Source organism: Lepidochelys kempii, chromosome 9 (genome assembly GCF_965140265.1).
Source record: "Lepidochelys kempii isolate rLepKem1 chromosome 9, rLepKem1.hap2, whole genome shotgun sequence".
NCBI lineage: Eukaryota > Metazoa > Chordata > Testudines > Cheloniidae > Lepidochelys > Lepidochelys kempii.
The window spans coordinates 92,241,159-92,259,528 of record NC_133264.1 but is presented as its reverse complement, the minus strand read 5'-3'; the positions used below and the strand labels follow the sequence as shown (position 1 = coordinate 92,259,528).

General features: G+C 40.4%; 1 protein-coding gene across 2 annotated transcripts; it reads left to right on the top strand.

The window, feature by feature from the left end:
• Positions 1-22: 22 nt before the first annotated feature.
• Positions 23-10,256, top strand: LOC140916720 (heat shock transcription factor, Y-linked-like). 2 transcript variants are annotated; one of them, XM_073358383.1, is made up of 3 exons: positions 23-830; positions 1,168-2,160; positions 9,354-10,256. In XM_073358383.1, the coding sequence occupies exons 2-3, from the start codon at positions 1,609-1,611 to the stop codon at positions 10,206-10,208; spliced, it is 1,407 nt and encodes a 468-aa protein (XP_073214484.1). In that variant the 5' UTR covers positions 23-830; positions 1,168-1,608; the 3' UTR covers positions 10,209-10,256. The 2 variants fall into 2 exon arrangements, with proteins under 2 accessions (XP_073214484.1, XP_073214485.1); XM_073358384.1 differs by lacking the exon at positions 9,354-10,256 and adding an exon at positions 3,154-6,505.
• The last annotated feature ends 8,114 nt before the right edge of the window (positions 10,257-18,370 follow it).

Genomic DNA, 18,370 nt, shown 5'->3' with positions numbered 1-18,370 from the left:
TTGCAGCTATTGGTTAGCTGTCATAAATATCAAGATTGTACTGTTGCATAAATTACCCAATTTCATCTGTAAAACACCGGTCAGTCTAAATTATTAAACCCTTCAAAATGAGTTGTGCCATCTTAAAATAGTAAATTCTCTATAAAGGCTTCTCTTTGTTTTGACACTGTCATGAGTTTTTTGGATGATGGGCTTTTTTTAACCTTTACTGAGGATACTTGTGGGACAGTGAGATTAATCTGAAATTCATGTTACTGTAGCTTGTTCTCCCTGGCCAGGAGATGCTTCTGTTTGCTCTTACAGGTCAGTGGTAAGTATACACTCAGATATCCATCAGTATTGTATTTCTGAAAAAAATTACTGGTGCAGGAATTATAGCAATGTGGAAATTCCATCTCTCCACCATAGTTACTAGCCACGATTGTGCCAGAAGTAGGAAATATTTGGTCTGTTGACTAATGCTAGTACTAGTGAGGCAAATGCTCCCAACGCTTCTCCATGGGATGTAGAGTGGTCTGTTCCTTTATTCTTCCCTTTTATTTATTTCCTGTAAGGGGCATTTAATGGTGGAATATAATTCATTATAGTCTACTTTCTTCCTCTACTGCAGCAGAAATGGGGTTTAGAGGCAGCCTTCTAACCCATGAATACCCCACCATCATTGTCCTCTAGACTTAAGAGACAATGCTCTGCTCTCACACTTCCTACTTGACTCAGCGAGGAAAGGGCCTTCCATTTGTCCAATGGGTTACCCTGCTGGAACAGAGCAGCAGTTGAAGAGGCATACGTTGAATTCCCACACTGTCACCAGAAAGGAGAACCAGTGGCAAGTAAGCGTCTAGCAGACAACCTCCATTCTTCCCTTTTTTTCTCTCTGCTATCTCTGTGACAAGTGCTTGCAGGATTGTTCTTTTGATATACAATTATTGTTATCACTTGAAAGGTGGATAATGATGACCAACCTCTGCCAATTTCAGATTCTGTCCCCCTCCCTTTTATCCATACCTCCTTCCAGAGTCTTTGGAGCAGAAAAAGGCTTCTGCCAGAGACCACTGTAGTTAGTCTCCTTTGCTGCAGCTAAATGGAACTGTAAATCCTCATTTTGAAATTTTTATATACAATTTATGTAATTTAAATACTTGTATTCATGTTTGTTTTTTCTTGCAGGCAGGGTCTGACAGCAAGAACACACACACTGTGGCAATTCTTGCATTCGTGAAAGAAGCCCAAGGGAAAGACTCGTCGAACAAATTTCTCCTTTTATTCTCAACCATAGCAATAGTACAAACTTCCCTCATCCCTGTTGTGGAAATGACTGCCTCTGGGGGGGATGGGACAGTGGCCCTGTCCAATCAGTACATGCTTTATTTACATAAAGAGACCTTTTGTAGATTAGATCTAATCTCTTGTAAATGAAATATAAATGCTATAACTTGTCTGGCCATTACTACCTCAGTTTGCTAGGAAACCAATTGTTTTATTATGTCACAGCCGCACACCACAGGTATCATTATGATGTTCTAGAACTCCTTTATTGAAGTTCACTGTAAGCTAGCATCATTTTAATATACCTCTGTCTAGGAGCATGAAGCTCAACTAATAGCATAAATGACTACAGCTGAAATAGGTCAAAGTGAGAAAGGAGGATTGGCGATGGACCTTTCTATAGCAGAAACTCCACATGTTACAGCTCAGGTTGATTCTGCTGTCTCCATTTCTTCTGCTGTTCCACTGTGTGATAAAACAGCAACTGGTGACTCTGCCTTGAGATCTATAATAGAAGAAAATGCATTTCAAGCTTTGAATGATGGACCCTGGGTAAAAAGACCACGTCTTCTCTGTGATGATAGTTCCACTGAAGACAATGATTTTTTATCCCTCACCTTTCCAAAGAAACTATGGAAAATTGTTGAAAGTGATCAATTTAAGTCACTTTGGTGGGATGATGATGGAAATTGTGTAGTGATTGACGAAGAGCTCTTTAAAAAGGAGGTGCTGGAAAGGAGAGGACCTCTGCGAATTTTTGAAACTGATTGCATGAAAAGTTTCATTCGTCAGCTTAATCTCTATGGCTTTAGCAAAATGCGACAAGATTTTCAAAGGTCTGCCTCGTTAGCTGAATTTCTAGCAGAAGAAAAAGCAGCATCTGCCTTTAGCAAGGTAAAATATTTCTCAAAGCTAAAGATGCTATTTTAAAATGTTAAATTAGTTTTTTGCACGTGCAAATAAGTTTTGTTTTATGCTTGTTATGAAGAGAATCTATGAATGAGGGTTGCGAAGGATATTCTGACAGCCATAATTTCTTAAGGTATTTTCATGAACAGTAAGAGTAAAAAAAAAAAAAAAAATGTGATTACTCATTTTTGCCCTGAAGTGACCATTTCAGTGTGGCTTTTTCCTACTCTCCTGAGCCAGTGATTAGTCTCTAAGGTGCCACAAGTACTCCTTTTCTTTTTAGAGAGAGAGATTCCCCCTTCCTGCCTGGTTACTGGCTTCCTCCTGATGCTAGATCTGAACTGCTTTCTTTCCCTCCTGACAGTTGCTGAATGCTAGAAATGTGGATATGGCCCATGTGCTACTGACTGAACCTTTATGGCCTTCATTTAAATTACTAAAAGTCAATGGGACTTGTACTCCTAAATCACTTCAGTGCTTTTGAAAACCACCTACGATTAGGTAATAGCCATCCTTATTATTTAAACTCTGTTTTGATACTAGACCCGTTAAAGGGACAATCTATTAAAAATAGTACTGAAAAATGTCCTTACCTGTATTCTGAATAATACCTTTAAATGTCAAATTTACATTTCACCATTTCTGCCATGTTTGCTTTTTGCCCTTTATTTTGCTTCTACAATGAAGCTAAGCTATTCATGTCCATTTCCTGGTTTAAAGACTAAAAACAATGCTGCAGGAGAATGTTCATAAATTCAAGGATAGATCACTGATTTTAAATGTTATGAGAATGCTTCTGTTTGGTTCATCAAATCATCTTCACAGACTAAAATTGGGACCTAAAGTGCCTGCCAGTGTCCCTTCAATGTTAATGTTTGACTTTTTTATGTAGGCAAAATCTTAGCCAGAATGTGCACTTGACTCTTGCTTTTTTTATCCTCACAGAGGTGATTAAATCTTTTCACTTGCTTTATTTAGTTACAGTTCTACCATAACCCGAATTTTAAGAGAGGCTCTCCCCACCTCCTTGTAAGGTGTAAGAGAAGAGTTGGCATCAAAAATACACCACCAGTTGCTTTCTCATTAGATGAGGAATTTAGTGAAAACTGCCTAAAGAGTGAGCGAAGAAGCTCAGATGTTCAGTCTGCCTTCAGAACTGCTTCCATGGAGGAAAATGACCTTGTTGCAACTGCTCCAAAGGAAAACATGCAAACATGTGCACTAAGAAAGCCTACAGTAAATAAGGGACTTGCCAGAGCAACTGCCCGAATCAGAAGTGGATATGTTTCTTCACCAGCAGCTTCACTGAAGCCATCAGAACATGCGACAGCAGAAGACAGTGAGAAGCTGAATCAGCTGGCTCCATTTCATTTACCCCAAAATAACAGCCATACTCGAGTCAGCACTCATGATATAGATTCCACTACAACTACATCCGCGACTTCTTTGTATCATGTCATACCTCCTGTATCAAATAGTCCTTTTGGACCTGTGATGGGGCTTCCTACCTTCCCAACCATGTATCCAGACTTATCAGCTATGCAGGCTCATTGGGCTAGTTTGCTGCCATTTTGTAACCCGTGGTTCTCAATGCCTATGATTGCAGCAGCCTCTGCCATTTCAATGTCAAGATCATCTCATCACCGAACTCCATCATACCATCACTGCCCTAATTGCAACTGCACTTCAAACAATGCACCTGCTGCCAAAGACGTTGGACCAAAGCCTACTGAATATTCAGGATACCATCGATAAAGCAAAGGACTTTTAACATTTCATATTCTGAGGGGAAAGTCACTGACAAATCTGCAATGAAACTGTCTGAAGAATAAATGTCTTTTTCCAGTTTTCCTGTCCTATTTATATTAAATAAACCCAGACCTTTTTTTTATTTTCAGCAGGGAAGAATTAGTTCAGTAGAAGTAATTGGTCAGCTTTAATCACTTGTAGTAGTTAACAAATTTAGGGATCGAGAATAAGAGCAGTGTAATGTTTGATTTACATTTGGGCTGGTCAAGTTCCTTCTAAAGATAACTTCTGCTCCCTCCTTTCCCCCCCCCCTCCCCACCACCACTTCTTTGTCTCCGCAGACTGAAGGGCTGTGGTGGAGCCAAGCTAGGGGAGGTAATGCAGGAGGACTGAGCCTCTTTTCTGTTCTAGAGGTGATATGTGCAGCATGCAGCTCTGTGCCTGAGGAATATATTTCTGCCAGGCCATTTACTAAGGCTTGGTTTGCAGAGCAGGGTTTGACCTAAGTGTTTAAACAAAATATCTATCACGTGATACCCTTCCTACTCACATGGTACAGTGATCTTCACCTTTTAGGATAGCAGGTTTGTAACACATGCTGAGGTGGATGACCCACCGTGATTCATGTTAGCATCATAAGAAATAAGATTACAAATTAATGGTAAGCACATATTACTACAGTGAAAGATCTCCTAAGTCAGGTCTAGGATAAGAGATCTATAAAATCAACAGACCAAAACGAAAAGAGATTGGTTTCATTTTCAGCAAGATGCAGGTTAGGGTTTATTAAAAAGGAGAAAGGGAGGAGGGGGCAAGATTTAGGAATTACTTTACCGTCTTGGATCCCTTTCACTCAGATAATTTTGAAAGGATGCTGCAATCCAGGGTTACTTTGATGATAAACTTTGAAGTTAAATATTTCAAGTTCCAAAAAATGTGAATTTCTTTGTTCTTGGTGCGGCTATGAGCTACCAGATGGTGGTAATTAGGGTCCTGCATGCATTGTGACACAGGGATAGATCCTGTGCCCAGTGAAGTCAGCAGTAAAGCTTCCATTTAATTCAGTGGTGGAGGATTGGGCCACAACTGATGTGAGAGAGGAAACAAAATACAGGACAGTAGGAATATTTATTAAATGATATATTTTACAAAGTAGAGTGGAATGATTATATCAGCTTAGGGTTAGTAGTTCTCTTCACTACCATGTAGAAAGTAGGATTTAGGTTGGATACGCATTGAATTGCTTAACAATGATCCTTCTGCACAATTAACATGACACATTGAATTAAAATGATTCTTTTCCTAGATCTACTTGAGGGTTTTCTACAGCACCCATCCCCCTGGTGTTCAAGCACATCTTAAACGTTTATTAAAACTTACATCAACTCCAATTCAGCTGGAGCTAAAGTATGAAGTCCTTTCTGAGACACAAATATACTGATTTCTGTAGGAGCACTGCCTACAGTAGATGTGCAGGATTGTATCCCTGGACGTGCAATGAAGAGCAATGCCTACTAGTTGTAAAATTTAATAAATAGTCTATGACTGAAGTCTTCAGTGTTTTGAAGAGCAGATACAAACGGGATAAAATGTGCCATTAATAGTGTATCAGTACCCCACTGTGCACCGTTCTGCATATTTAGCTTCATGGAAGTCTGCTGTAGTCAGCTCCCAATATTTACATCTTATATTCAATAAAATGACAAACTACCCTGAAATTCAGAAGTGTGAAATGTATTGCAATTTTATAAAGAATTGAAAAATCAAAGAATAAATGGAGTGGTTCATTAAATCCTAAATCAAACAGCTTCCAGTCACAGACCGCTGCCTGCTGGGATTACTACTGTAAGACTCCTCTTCAGGAGGCACTGTAAGCATTGCACATATGCAATCCACATAGTCTTTAGAAGTGCAGTTATTGGCTGGGACTTTTGTACAGCACTTAGCTAAGTAAATCTTTTTCAAAGCCTTTCTCTTTCTGTTTTTTTCCCCAAAACATAAAATCCGTTCTCAGGTATGAGGTGGTTCATCCTAAAAAGTTCTACTGCCCTGTGGATTAGACCTCAGAAGGTGCAGCTGAATTGGTGTTTTTACTAGCTGGATAAGGCTAAATCATATGGCAGTAAAAATGTCTATGCCTAGTCTAATGTGTTGATAGCCTTGGTGCAGCTGCACCTTTGCTGAAATCTTTGATTGTCCTTGTATAAGAAGTTTTAGGTGGTTTTCCCTTTCCACTGGGGGAATTTCTAGTATAATGAGGATGGCTGGAAATGTAGGCATCCATTGATTCTATAACGGTTACTATATGTGAGCAGAATTTGGCATTGTTTACCCTCAAGAACATCTCCTTTAAGAACCTCACTTTCTACAGGCTAGCATACTCATTTTATTGTCTTTGTATCTACGCCCTTTGTGCGGACACAGTGCCACCCGCCCATATCTCAGATCTGAAGGTTAAAATGAGCTTTGACACTTCTAAAAATGTGTCACCCCTTCTCTATCTGCCAGCTGGATCCTCTTTGATATCCATATGTATGCTTGGTCCCACCTGAGATTAGTTTTTTCCTCTGGCACACCTGCTTCAGTGTTCTGCATAGAAAGCAGACAACTATTAAAAGGTTTCCAATATTAAACAGGTAGTATTTAGGTAAAAATGGTTCATGGACCCTGTTGTTACTAGTTAAACAGTATTTCTACTGGGAAATTATTTAAAAAAAAATGCTTTTCAAATATTTTTCTTGAGGTCTTACTGAAGGAGACCAGAAGGAAGTCTTAGAAACTGTCCTCTGTAGACACACAACAGTATAGTCCAAGCAGAAGCAGTACAAGCCTTCCCACACTGCCCTACCAATGTACTGCAATCTTCATATGTGCAGATTGTGTCTATGAAAGAGAGCAGTTCAGACTTCATACTTGAGCCAATCCTTGACCTCTTTGATAAAACAGCCAATAAGAGTGCTGGTTTTTGTCATGTGGTAACCTGACAGCTGGACAAGAACAGCCAAACTCACTGAATGGCTATTAAAAGGAAAACATTTTGAGTCACTATCAGTTAGCTGGGGATTTGACCCAGCTACATGGGGAGGAAATCTTCACTAACCCATTACTAATCTCAGCCATTTAGCATAATTTATTTCATATTAATATATATTAAAATAGATGTTATGTTTATCCTTGATATCAGCAATTGTGTAGATTTTCTCATTATGATGCTATATTTTCTGAAAGGGATCCTATTATGATGTAATGCCAATGTTACACATTCACTATTGTGATGTTCATGAATGCTTAAACAAATTGTTGCATACTGTCATGGGCGTTTAACTTTCTGAAATGATCTATGAAAGACCAATATATAGTCTGATATTACTCAAAAGCAGGTGAGAAAATTTCTACTATGAAAAATATTTAAACAATTTAAATTAAAAATATTATCAGTGTCTACTATTGTAAGTCCTTAGTATTTGGAGTTTGGATTGTAAATTCAGTGTAAAATAGCTGTTAAAGTAACCTTATTTTCTCCCACTTCACTTTTTAAAAGTCTTTGGAAAATTAAAAATCATTGGGTGATAGCTTGATGGAGTGGTGCTGGAATAAATGTTGGTCCTGCTGAGTATTTTTGTTTTAGTGGGTCAGAAAATTCTCTCTGAAATACTTTATGTACAAAGGTTTACTAATCAACTGAACTGAATTACTTGTAAGGACCAAAGTGTGCGGAATTTGGCTAAATTTCTGGAAAGTAAAGAGGATACCTCTGCATTATATGATGTTTTTAATCTGATTTCCTAATAGGGAAAAAAAAATCATAGGTTTTTTTGTGTGTGTCTGTTATTTCTGAGCCCAAGCCTGGGAGGTCCTGGATGCTACACATCTCCCATGGATTTAAATAGGTGTTGACAGCATTCAGCACTTTACAATCTTTTATATCAACCTCTGGCTAGCTGCTGTCAAACTTGAAAATCCAGTACCGACAAACTGCTGAAAGGGAGAAGGGGCTTTCTGTTTCTTCTCCTGTATTGGTGCTTCCTGACTGCTGGAAAGGGGAGGTAGGATCTCTACTTAGTTCCATCTCCCAAAATTCTTGGCTACTGTAATAGGGAAGATCATTCTCCATTATTCTACACCCTTCCCCATAAGAATGGCCCTACGGGGACAGACCAAGGGTCCATCTAGCCCAGTATCCTGTCTTCCGACAGTGGCCTATGCCAGGTGCCCTAGAGGGAATGAACAGAACAAGTAATCATCAAGTGATCCATCCCCTGTCACTCATTCCCAGCTTCTGACAAACAGAGGCTAGGGACACCATTCTTGCCCACCTGGCTAATGGCCATTGAGGGACCTATCCTCCATGAATTTATCTAGTTCTTTTTTTGAACCCTGTTATGGTCTTGGCCTTCACAATATCCTCTGGCAAGGAGTTCCACAGGTGGACTGTGTGAAGAAATACTTCCTTTTATTTATTTTAAACCTGCTGCCTATTAATTTCATTTGTGAAACACATTTCTTGTGTTATGAGAAGCAGTAAAGAATACTCCCTTTCTACAAGATTTCTGCAAAAGGGGAGGAGGGTGTTTTCAAATCTACTCATTCCTCCAAAGCTTCAAGTAGGGTTGGAGAAGGGGAATGTCTGTGCCTCTAACTCATGCACACAGTCCATCCTGGCTCCTGCTAGGGTCTCTCCTACTCTACTCTACCCCCATTCTACCTCCTAACTACTGGGAGGGTGCATGAAAGCAAGAGGTGGTCTCTGCTACTCCACTCTTCCCCAGGTTCTATTGTGGGGGTCCTCTTCCTCCTTGAATAACTTCAGTACCAGCCTCTGCTGCTACTCAGAGCTTTTCCAAGCAGCAGCAAGAAACTGACATGAGTCTCCACAGTTCTACTGTGGGAACAGCAATCGTGAAACTGATCAGACATGTTAATTTTTCTCTTCTGCTTGACAAAGCTAGAGGTAGCACTAAAAGCAATCAAGATGTCTGGCAGCAGATTTAGGAAGATGACACTGCATCAGTTCACACTGTGTTGACCACTGAAAGACTAATCTTGCAACAGTAAGGGTAGATACTTAAGATACAAATTAGAAAGCTAAAAATGCATACATTGATAATGTAAATCTCTCATTTGCCAGGACAAGCTTCCCCGAGGCTGGGGTGAGAATGGATTTTTCAAGTTCTTTTTTTAGGACAATGGGAGAAATAATTCAGATTGAAGATAAACAGCAGAGGCTAATTCAAGTGTCTCATTTACATAAATGAAAACCGAAACCCAAGGTGCACAGGGTAGATTTTATGGCAGATTTTGTCCTATAAAAATAATGCTGAGAATGCAACTTGAAAAGGGAGAGTACTTTCCAAAAGCAATGCTGCACATGCATACACAGCTTTTTTGGAATTGATATACTTTAACATAATCTGTTTCTTTTGTTACAGTTGTATTATCAAGCATCAAGAGTCTTTATTCAGTTGTTAATAATAATGAAAAGAAACACTAAAACTAGACGTTTTACCCTGGAGCAAGAGGGTAACAGCACTGACATAAAAGCTGTGGGTACGCCAAATGCTCAAGAATGTGCCTCAGCATGCTTCGGTGGTGGCCAGCAAACTGATTTGCCATCCCATTCTCTACAAAAGTGTGCACAAAAGCTTTTACCTCCTCAAGAACTGAGAGCAAGCATCAGCGAATTAAAAACTCACTCAGCCATCTTGACAGGAAAAAGTTCACAAGAACAGAAAATAACAAATTTTGAAGCCACAAAGAACAAATATTGTGACCATTCAAACAAACATTCCATCATCTTAACTGGATCTTCTCAGATAAGGGAGTCTAACAGCCGTGAATTAAAATATCACCCAATGACCTTGACAGGACAAAGTTCACAAGAACAAAATACAGTTGGCTGTGAAATCAAGAAGAACAAGATGTATCATTTTCATCCATACAAACATACCAGTTTTACTCCAGATACCAGCTATGGTATGGATTCAAGAATTGCTGCATTAAGTTATCACCCCTTGACTCCAAATCCCATGCCAAGATTAGATCCCATAACTAGGCTTCCTATTTGTCAATGCGCTCACCTAGATTTAGCAGCTATGAATCCCTACCAGATTGCCAGATTGGCGTTCCCTCATCCATGGTTTTCCATGCCTATGATGCCATCTCTTTCTGCCATTTCTATGCCTGGGAATGCCCCTCCTCAACATAGGACATCCCCACATTATGTTTACTGCCAATGCTTTTGCTGCCTTGGAAGCTGGAGAGCCTCAAAACCAAATTTGCAGTAAGAACTTCGGCTGCAAGGGAAAAACAAATGTTAGTGACATATGCACTAAATAATTTTAACACAAATTTCCATTTTATTAAAATTAAATGTCCAGAAAGTTAATTTTCTGCAGTTTCTCCTTATTCTTTGCTTTTTTTTTTTTTTTGGTCCCTATTGTTCTATGATATACTTTTTAAACACAGTATTCTGAAGGTAGGCCTATTACTATTTCAGAGCAGTCAAAGAAAAACAACAGCTAAGAAGAGGAGCCTCAGCCACCTTTCATTGAAATTTACTGGGGCAATGAGTTACCTTCTAATGACGCCAAAGCGTGCCCCTTTTAAATCCTTTTAATTGTAAGGTTTTCATACTATCAGCTTTTTTGTGGTTCAATAGTAATGTCAGGGTTTCTTCAGCCATGCATTTCATCATCATTTCCAACAAACACACAGGATAGGTATTTCCTACCCTAAGCAGAGAAGAAAGCTTTGGCACCTTCTATAAGCACGTGTGGTTACTGCTGACGAGTCGTGACTTTTTAATGGTGACCACTCTATTGTCTTGAGTGTCTAATTAGCCTGGATAACATTTCCCCAAACCTGGCTCACATGTACACTAGTTTATGATTAGTTACATACAAAGATGATTAAAGGCTGTGTGGTCTATTGTTTAGAGTAAAACACTGAGGCTGAGAATCACAATTCCTGGTTTCTATATCTAACACTGGCTTACTGTGTAACCTTGAAAGGTCACTAAGCTTTGCTCTACCTTAATTTTCACATTAGTAAAATGGGAATAATAATGTCTAACTCACAGTGGTGGTGGAAGGCTTAGTTAATAATGTTTGTAAAAAACTGAGCTCCTTTGAGAAACAATACACAATAAAACCAATGGATTATGGTTTGGTACTATTCAAAAGCTGTAATAAACAGATAATTAAATATGCTGTGCAGCTCTTTTAATGAAAGATTTTGTAAGTCCTATGGGAAGAAAAACAATATATGCACTGAACAACAAAGGATAGAATCATAAAATATCAGAGTTGGAAGGGACCTCAGCTATCAAATCCCCCCTCATTCTTCTCTTCCGCAGACTAAACAATCCCAGTTCCCTCAGCCTCTCCTCATAAGTCATGTGTTCCAGTCCCCTAATAATTTTTGTTGCCCTCCGCTGGATGTTTTCCAATTTTTCCACATCCTTCTTGTAGGGTGGGGCCCAAAACTGGACACAGTACTCCAGATGAGGAATAGAGGGGAACGATCACGTCCCTCGATCTGCTGGCAATGCCCCTACTTATACATCCCAAAATGCCATTGGCCTTCTTGGCAACAACGGCACACTGTTGACTCATATCCAGCTTCTCGTCCACTGTAACCCCTAGGTCCTTTTCTGCAGAATTGCTGCCTAGCCATTCGGTCCCTAGTCTGTAGCGGTGCATAGGATTCTTCGGTCCTAAGTGCAGGACTTTGCACTTGTCCTTGTTGAACCTCATCAGATTTTTTTTTGCTCAATCCTCTAATTTGTCTAGGGCCCTCTGTATCCTATCCCTACCCTCCAGCTTTCAACTACCTGAAAGGGGGTTCCAAAGAGGATGGATCTAGACTGTTCTCAGTGGTAGCTGATGACAGAACGAGGAGTAATCGTCTCAAGTTGCAGTGGGGGAGGTTTAGGTTGAATATTAGGAAAAACTTTTTCACTAGGGAGGTGGTGAAATCTCCTTCCTTAGAAGTTTTTAAGGTCAGGCTTGACAAAGCCCTGGCTGGGATGATTTAGTTGGGGATGGTCCTGCTTTGAGCAGGGGTTTGGACTAGATGACCTCCTGAGGTCCCTTCCAACCCTGATATTCTATGATTCCATGTGGCCAAGCTGCCAGAGATTGGAGTTGAGGAGACATCCAAGCAGGATCCTACCCAGTTTAAACAGAGAAGAGGCTGGCAGTATAGTGTTCTCCAGAGGTGCTTTCAGTTCTGGAAGTAGCTCCTCCTCAGATTCAAAATGGGCCTGGTTTATGTGCCTTCAGGGAACACTACAAGGCAATCTTTCAGACTGCCGCAACAGACAGCGGAGCTGCGATGGAGTTTGGATCTGTAGGGGAAGTGGGGATTGGCAGGCTGTTTAATTTTATTTTTTGTGTAATTTATGGCAGGATTTCCTAGAGCCCTGGATAGGTGCCCTCTTAATTTTTGTACAATACTAAAGAAACAACAACTAGTTTGGCCCTGTATATTTTATACATGCATAAATAATTTATCCATAGCTAGAATTTATGACATCACTAGAGTAACAAAAACTGTGTATGTCACAGCCATGGTGTCGCTTCACTACTGCAACATTCTAGAACTTCACTCTACACTGTAACCAAGTATTTATCATGTCTTTAGAACTATCCTGGACTGAGTACAACATTACATTTCCAGGTTTAACTTACTCCATCTAGATTCATGGCTACAAACACTTCAGAAAAAGAAGACAAATTTAATGTTATGTTTGATATGGCAGTAGCATTAATATCCACTGACAAAAAAACCTTCAGTCCTGAAAAATCAGATAAAAAGCTTTCATCCGTTTCTTTAATGCTGGACCAGAACATACCAGGAGATTTACCTATAAAGGACATTTTGGAAGAACATGCTTATGAAGTGCAAGAAGATGCCAGCTTCTCCAAAAAACTGCATTGCTATACCTGTAACCAACGTAAGGTTGAAACAGGCGAGATAAATGTACTTCTTTCTCTCTCCTTTCCCAAAAAACTGTGGAAGATAGTAGAAAGTGATGAGTTCACGTCTATTAGTTGGAATGATCATGGAGATTGTGTCATTATAGATGAAATCTGCTTTCAGAGAGAAATCTTAGACCGAAGAGGCATCCTAAGGATTTTTGATACTGATAGCATAAAAAGCTTCATTCGACAACTCAACCTCTACGGATTCAGTAAAATACGTAAAAATATCACTTTGCCTCACTTTCAAGCAGAGAAAAACAGAACCAGAGCAAGAATACTGGTAAAGTAGTAGAAATCTATGTTTTAAATAATTTCTTTGCTTTACATAAAGGGACACATCCTTGAGTCTCAACCTTTGTGCCCTTGACATAGCTCAGGAGAAGGTGGGGTACAAACATGTCTTTAAGTTATATTTGTTCCGCCCCAATTCTTGAACAGGCAGATACCAGGTGAGTCACATGACACAACATAGCGCAGCATGAAGGATGCTGTATTTTACACCAATTGCCCATAACTGCAAGGAGCTGTTCCAAAAACCTGGGATGACTGGGGCACAGGGACACCTGGGCTGTGACGAGTTGGGTGTTCAGTCTGTATCCCTTATGAATTTTGGATGATTTTATTAAAAATTGTATCATGAAATTACTGTGTCATAGAAAGCCTCTATGGACGTGGATCCCCCGGGGTGAACAGGGTTGCGTCATGTCTCAGCCAGGCCAGAGCCAATGGGGAATGGTCAGCACTCAACGATTGTCTATTGGGACAATAGATTTGCTCTTTCTAGAGGACGACACTTCCTCCTCTTGTCTGAAGGGAAGGGGGTTTAGAAAGGCAGAACAAAAGCAGCAGGTGATCCAAGCAGCAGTCTATAAAGGGACTCATGGCGGTAGCTGGGGGAAGAGAGCCATTTTCCACCAGATTAAGATGAGGGAGATTGATCTTTCCCCAAGACCCTTTCCCCAAGCTTTACCCCTTGTGCCTCTGGAGGAAAAGGAGTTGTACACAGTGTGGCATTGGAGCCACTTCAGCAGCTCCACGTAGGGCCTGTGTACACTTAAACTGTTATGGTAGCACAGCGACCGAGCACTGTCTACACCGGGGGTTTGGTGGCTATAGCTACGTCTCTCAGAGGGTGTGGATTTTTCACACCCCTGAGAGGTATAGCTATACCAATGTAAAAGTCCTAGTGTAGACTAGGCCTTAGTCAGGGGACTCCTCAGGTCCCTTTAAGTAGAATTTATAGCTGCTTTGTGCTGCTGGAGCAGTATTGAGGATCTGGCCCCAAATGTCTTCCGATTACACTGCTAAATATGTAGCGATTTAAAAGTCTTCAAAAGTAGTATATATCAGAGGGTTCTAGCTACATTAATTGTATACAGCAAAATCAAAAGATAATGTTTAGATAATTCATCATATATATGAACATATCTATGTACTATAAAAGGCTGATGTGGCTGGCATGTAAGGAAACCTTAAAGTCATAAACAATATAGTTTTTGAAATGAGTGTGTGTAGCATAGGGATAAGATAACTTAACAAGAAATATAAATGTATAAATACCAAACTGTCAATAAATTACTTATGGTGTATAATTAGGAGTAATGGGATTAATAGTCTGAGTATCAGGAACAACTTCCTGATAGCGAGCCCTATTAAGAGTATGGAGAAGTGGTGAAAATACTATGGCTTGGGACATTTACAATAAGATTAGGCAAAGCTCTAGAAAAAGTATTGTAGAGAACACCACACCATTGCCTCAGGTGGATAGACTGGATGCATTTTAGGTCTTTTCCTTCTCCAGTTACTATGATTTCACTTAAATTAAAAAAAAAAAAAAGTCATTCAGCTATGAAATTTGGAAAAATCTTTCATATCTTACAAGGTGGTACCACCATACCCAGATCCTATGTTTTGTACTTGGGAGTTTTATCTGACTAAGGGACACAGAACTAGATAGCTTTTTATTACTAGAGAGAATCTGAGGTTTAGTATGACAGTTCACAGCATGTAGACAATAGGCACCAACATTATTTATGGGAAGGTATCTTATGTTTGTTTCACAAGTTAAAACATTCTGAACCTTATTATTACATGTTAAATTTAAAAAATGTTTGGGATTTTGTTCCAGCTGTATCACAATCCATATTTTAGAAGAGGGTGCCCCTTTCTCATTCAGAGAATGAAGAGAAGAGTTGGCATCAAAAGTAATGAACAGCCAAATCCCATCAGTCCTAACTTGAAGAGAAGAAAGCCAACTGCGCCAAAGAAATATATTTCCTTTCAAGATTCAGTTCAGCCAAATGATTTGCAAATACTTTGTCTAAAAGAAACAATGCATAACAATCTACAAAAGAATTCAATAAATGCAGGGAATGGCAAAATGAACCATTCCTACCCAGTCTCTACACCATGGCCTTTGGAAACTGAAACTGAACACACTATTCAAAATGGTATTTATAACCAGCAAAGAAATCCATGTATGGATACTAATGCCACCAGCTCAATTTGTCCATATTTTCCTCTGACTTCAGAGACAGGGCTTGAACCCTCAGTGGGACTCCATCGTTTACCTTCAACTTACCAGGACTTTGTGTTCATGAATGCTCAGTTTACTACTTTAATGTCCTTTTGGAACCCCTGGTTTTCAATGTTGATGGCAGCAACTTTGACAGAAACTCTCAACCAACAATTTACTTCTTCAGCTCAGCCATGTTCTTTATGCAACTGCTATGATAACACTGAGCCTTCTGCCAGCTGTGATTCTGCAAACTCAAATTCTGCAGAACTCTTGTGACTGACAAATTACAGTTTATAATGGCTGAAGCAGATCATGTCTTTTTAAAATAATATACAATTAAACTGGTTAAAAAGTCTAAGTAATGGGAGTATTTATTTCTTCTCTACACTTACGTTTCCCAGGTAGTCAGCATAAACAAGGCTGAGCTAGAGATTCTTAAAAATGCATGCTTCCACCCACCAGATGTAAAACAAGTCAAGCAGTAGTATGCTAATAGATCTTTTAGACATAGGGATCATATACCCCAATCCTGGCACTCAGAACTTCACAGGACTGGGTCCCGTCTGTAGAAATCCATTTCTTTGGCATGATTCCCAGTGAAGGTTTAAGGGGAAAAGATCTAATTATCTATAAACTTCTTGTATTTGTACTAGTACTTTACAACTATTATTTAAAAAAAACTATATAGAACCTCAAAAAGTAAGTTTCCATTTTGTAGCCACAACATTAACTCCCTGAAGTATTACATTCAGTTCACTTCAGTGCCAGAAAAGATACTGACAAATTGGCGAGAGTTCAGAGAACTATAATAATTATAGGGATTGGCTTATCAAGAACAATTATAAAAGGCCTGTATAAAAAAAAAAAGCCCAGGAAAAAAAAAACAAAGCGGAGGAGGAAAGCATATTTGAAGTGTGTAAGCACCTCAGATGGAGAATTATTTAGGGAAATTCCAAGAGGGGAACTAGAATCAACAGGATGAAGTTAAAAAAGGGGAAAATGTACACTGACTATCAAAAAAATATTCCTGGCAGTGAGATCTCTCTCACTGTATAATACTTTTCAGTTGAGCTGGTGGAAGCCACCTGGGAACATATAAAGCTGTGTAGATAAACCATTAGCAAATGTACTCCAGGGAAGAATTCTGTTCTGGCCATCGGGGGATAGATTGGATTTCTGAATAGGTCTCTTTTATTTTTAATTCCAAGCAGTCCAGAATTCTGTGACAATTTAGAAACCTACAATCCTCATATTTAAAACTCATGGGGGTATTTGTATTGAGACATCTAAATTTGTATTAACAGTTACATTTCCTCCACTGAATAGGAGGGGACAGGGGAGTAACAATACAATAAAAATCTATCTTAAGTGATCAGAGGAGAGGCTGAAAAATATACTAAATTTAAAGTTCACAATTATAAAACAGTATATAGCTACTGATGAATTTATTTGAAAGTGGCAATGGGAAAACTAAAACAGGTTGAAACATGTTCAATGATCTCAATCAGAAATCCAAAGCAGTATGGCAATCTTTATTTTAGGGAACATCCTCACCCCTGCTAAGTTCAGGTAGCTGGACTTCATGCAAGAAGAGAACCACAGAGATACCCAAAATTTCAAAAGTGGTAACACAGGCATTTTACCAGTGCTGCAATAGCATCTTAAATACATGTTCCTGGTCATGCAAATGTAAGCAGTGTCAGAATGAGCTCCACCCTGACATCTGGTGGTGAGGTGTGGCAAGTTGTGGAAAAGAACTTCAGGGGCCAATCTCATTTGCATAGGCACACCCACCACGCCTAGAATGAGACCATAGCTGCCCAAATGGTCACTTTGGCTGCTGTGGGATCCCCAGTGTCTCTGTTATTGGGGCAGGAAGAATAAATTGTTATTACCCTGATTATGGGAACTGTGCTTGGAACTGTACGTGGCCTTTTGTTATGATGGAGGGATTCACCATCAACTAAGTAGCACTCGCTAGGCAAGGGTCATGGGTTCCAAAACTGTGTGAATGGAGAGAGACTGGGGACAAGTATTAATACTTGGTGGTATGGGCCCCTTGGTGAGGGCCTTACATGCTAATTGCACTTCCTCCTCTCTCCACTGTGGAATATCAGAGCTAATTTTGATTTCATTAGAAGTCTAGTTATAGGCTGCTGAGCTCACTTTGGGCTGACAGTGCACCAGCACTGGGGCTCCCCTACTACAAGCTGAATTCACCGAGTGTTGTGTTAAGTAGTGGGGGAGCCTGAAGCTATATTGTGGAGCGGTTGGCGGGCCGGCTGGAGTGCCTGGCGGGCCGGCTGGTGGAGCAGTTTGTGGATGGCAGGAGCTGCTTGTGGGCCGTGGAGCTGAGCGAAGGAGTTCGTGGGGCGGCTGGCAGAGCGGAGCGCAGCTGAGCGAAGGAGTTCATGGGGCGGCTGGCGGAGCGGAGCGCAGCTGAGCGAAGGAGTTCATGGGGCGGCTGGCGGAGCGGAGCGCAGCTGAGCGAAGGAGTTCGTGGGGCGGCTGGCGGAGCGGAGCGCAGCTGAGCGAAGGAGTTCGTGGGGCGGCTGGCGGAGCGGAGCAGAGCGGAGCGCAGCTGAGCGAAGGAGTTCGTGGGGCGGCTGGCGGAGCGGAGCGCTGCTATGGAGCTATGGGGCGGTCAGCTTCAGATCATGTAAGGTGCCTCTTACCCCCTTCCCATTTCCACCCAGGTTGGGAGGTAAAGCTCCGCAGATAAACTTTCGAACTTTGGGGCTGCCCTGACCAGGGAAAGAGACTTTTGGGGCATTGGACTTTTGGGACTTTGGGTGATTTGGGGTTGCTGGACTCAAGAACCAAAGGGAAAAGGGCATGCCCCAATTTGCTTGGGGTGGGTTTTTTTTGCTCATGGGTTGTGTTATGAATCCTGTTGGTGGTGTTTCCCAAACATAATGCCACATTGTTTCTCTCTGTTATTAAA

Bases quoted from the DNA above. Each gene is read 5' to 3' on its own strand.
- LOC140916720 (XM_073358383.1), top strand. From the start codon at position 1,609: ATGACTACAGCTGAAATAGGTCAAAGTGAGAAAGGAGGATTGGCGATG. The intron at 2,161-9,353 runs GTAAAATATTTC...CTTTTGTTACAG, and splicing joins CAGCATCTGCCTTTAGCAAG to TTGTATTATCAAGCATCAAG.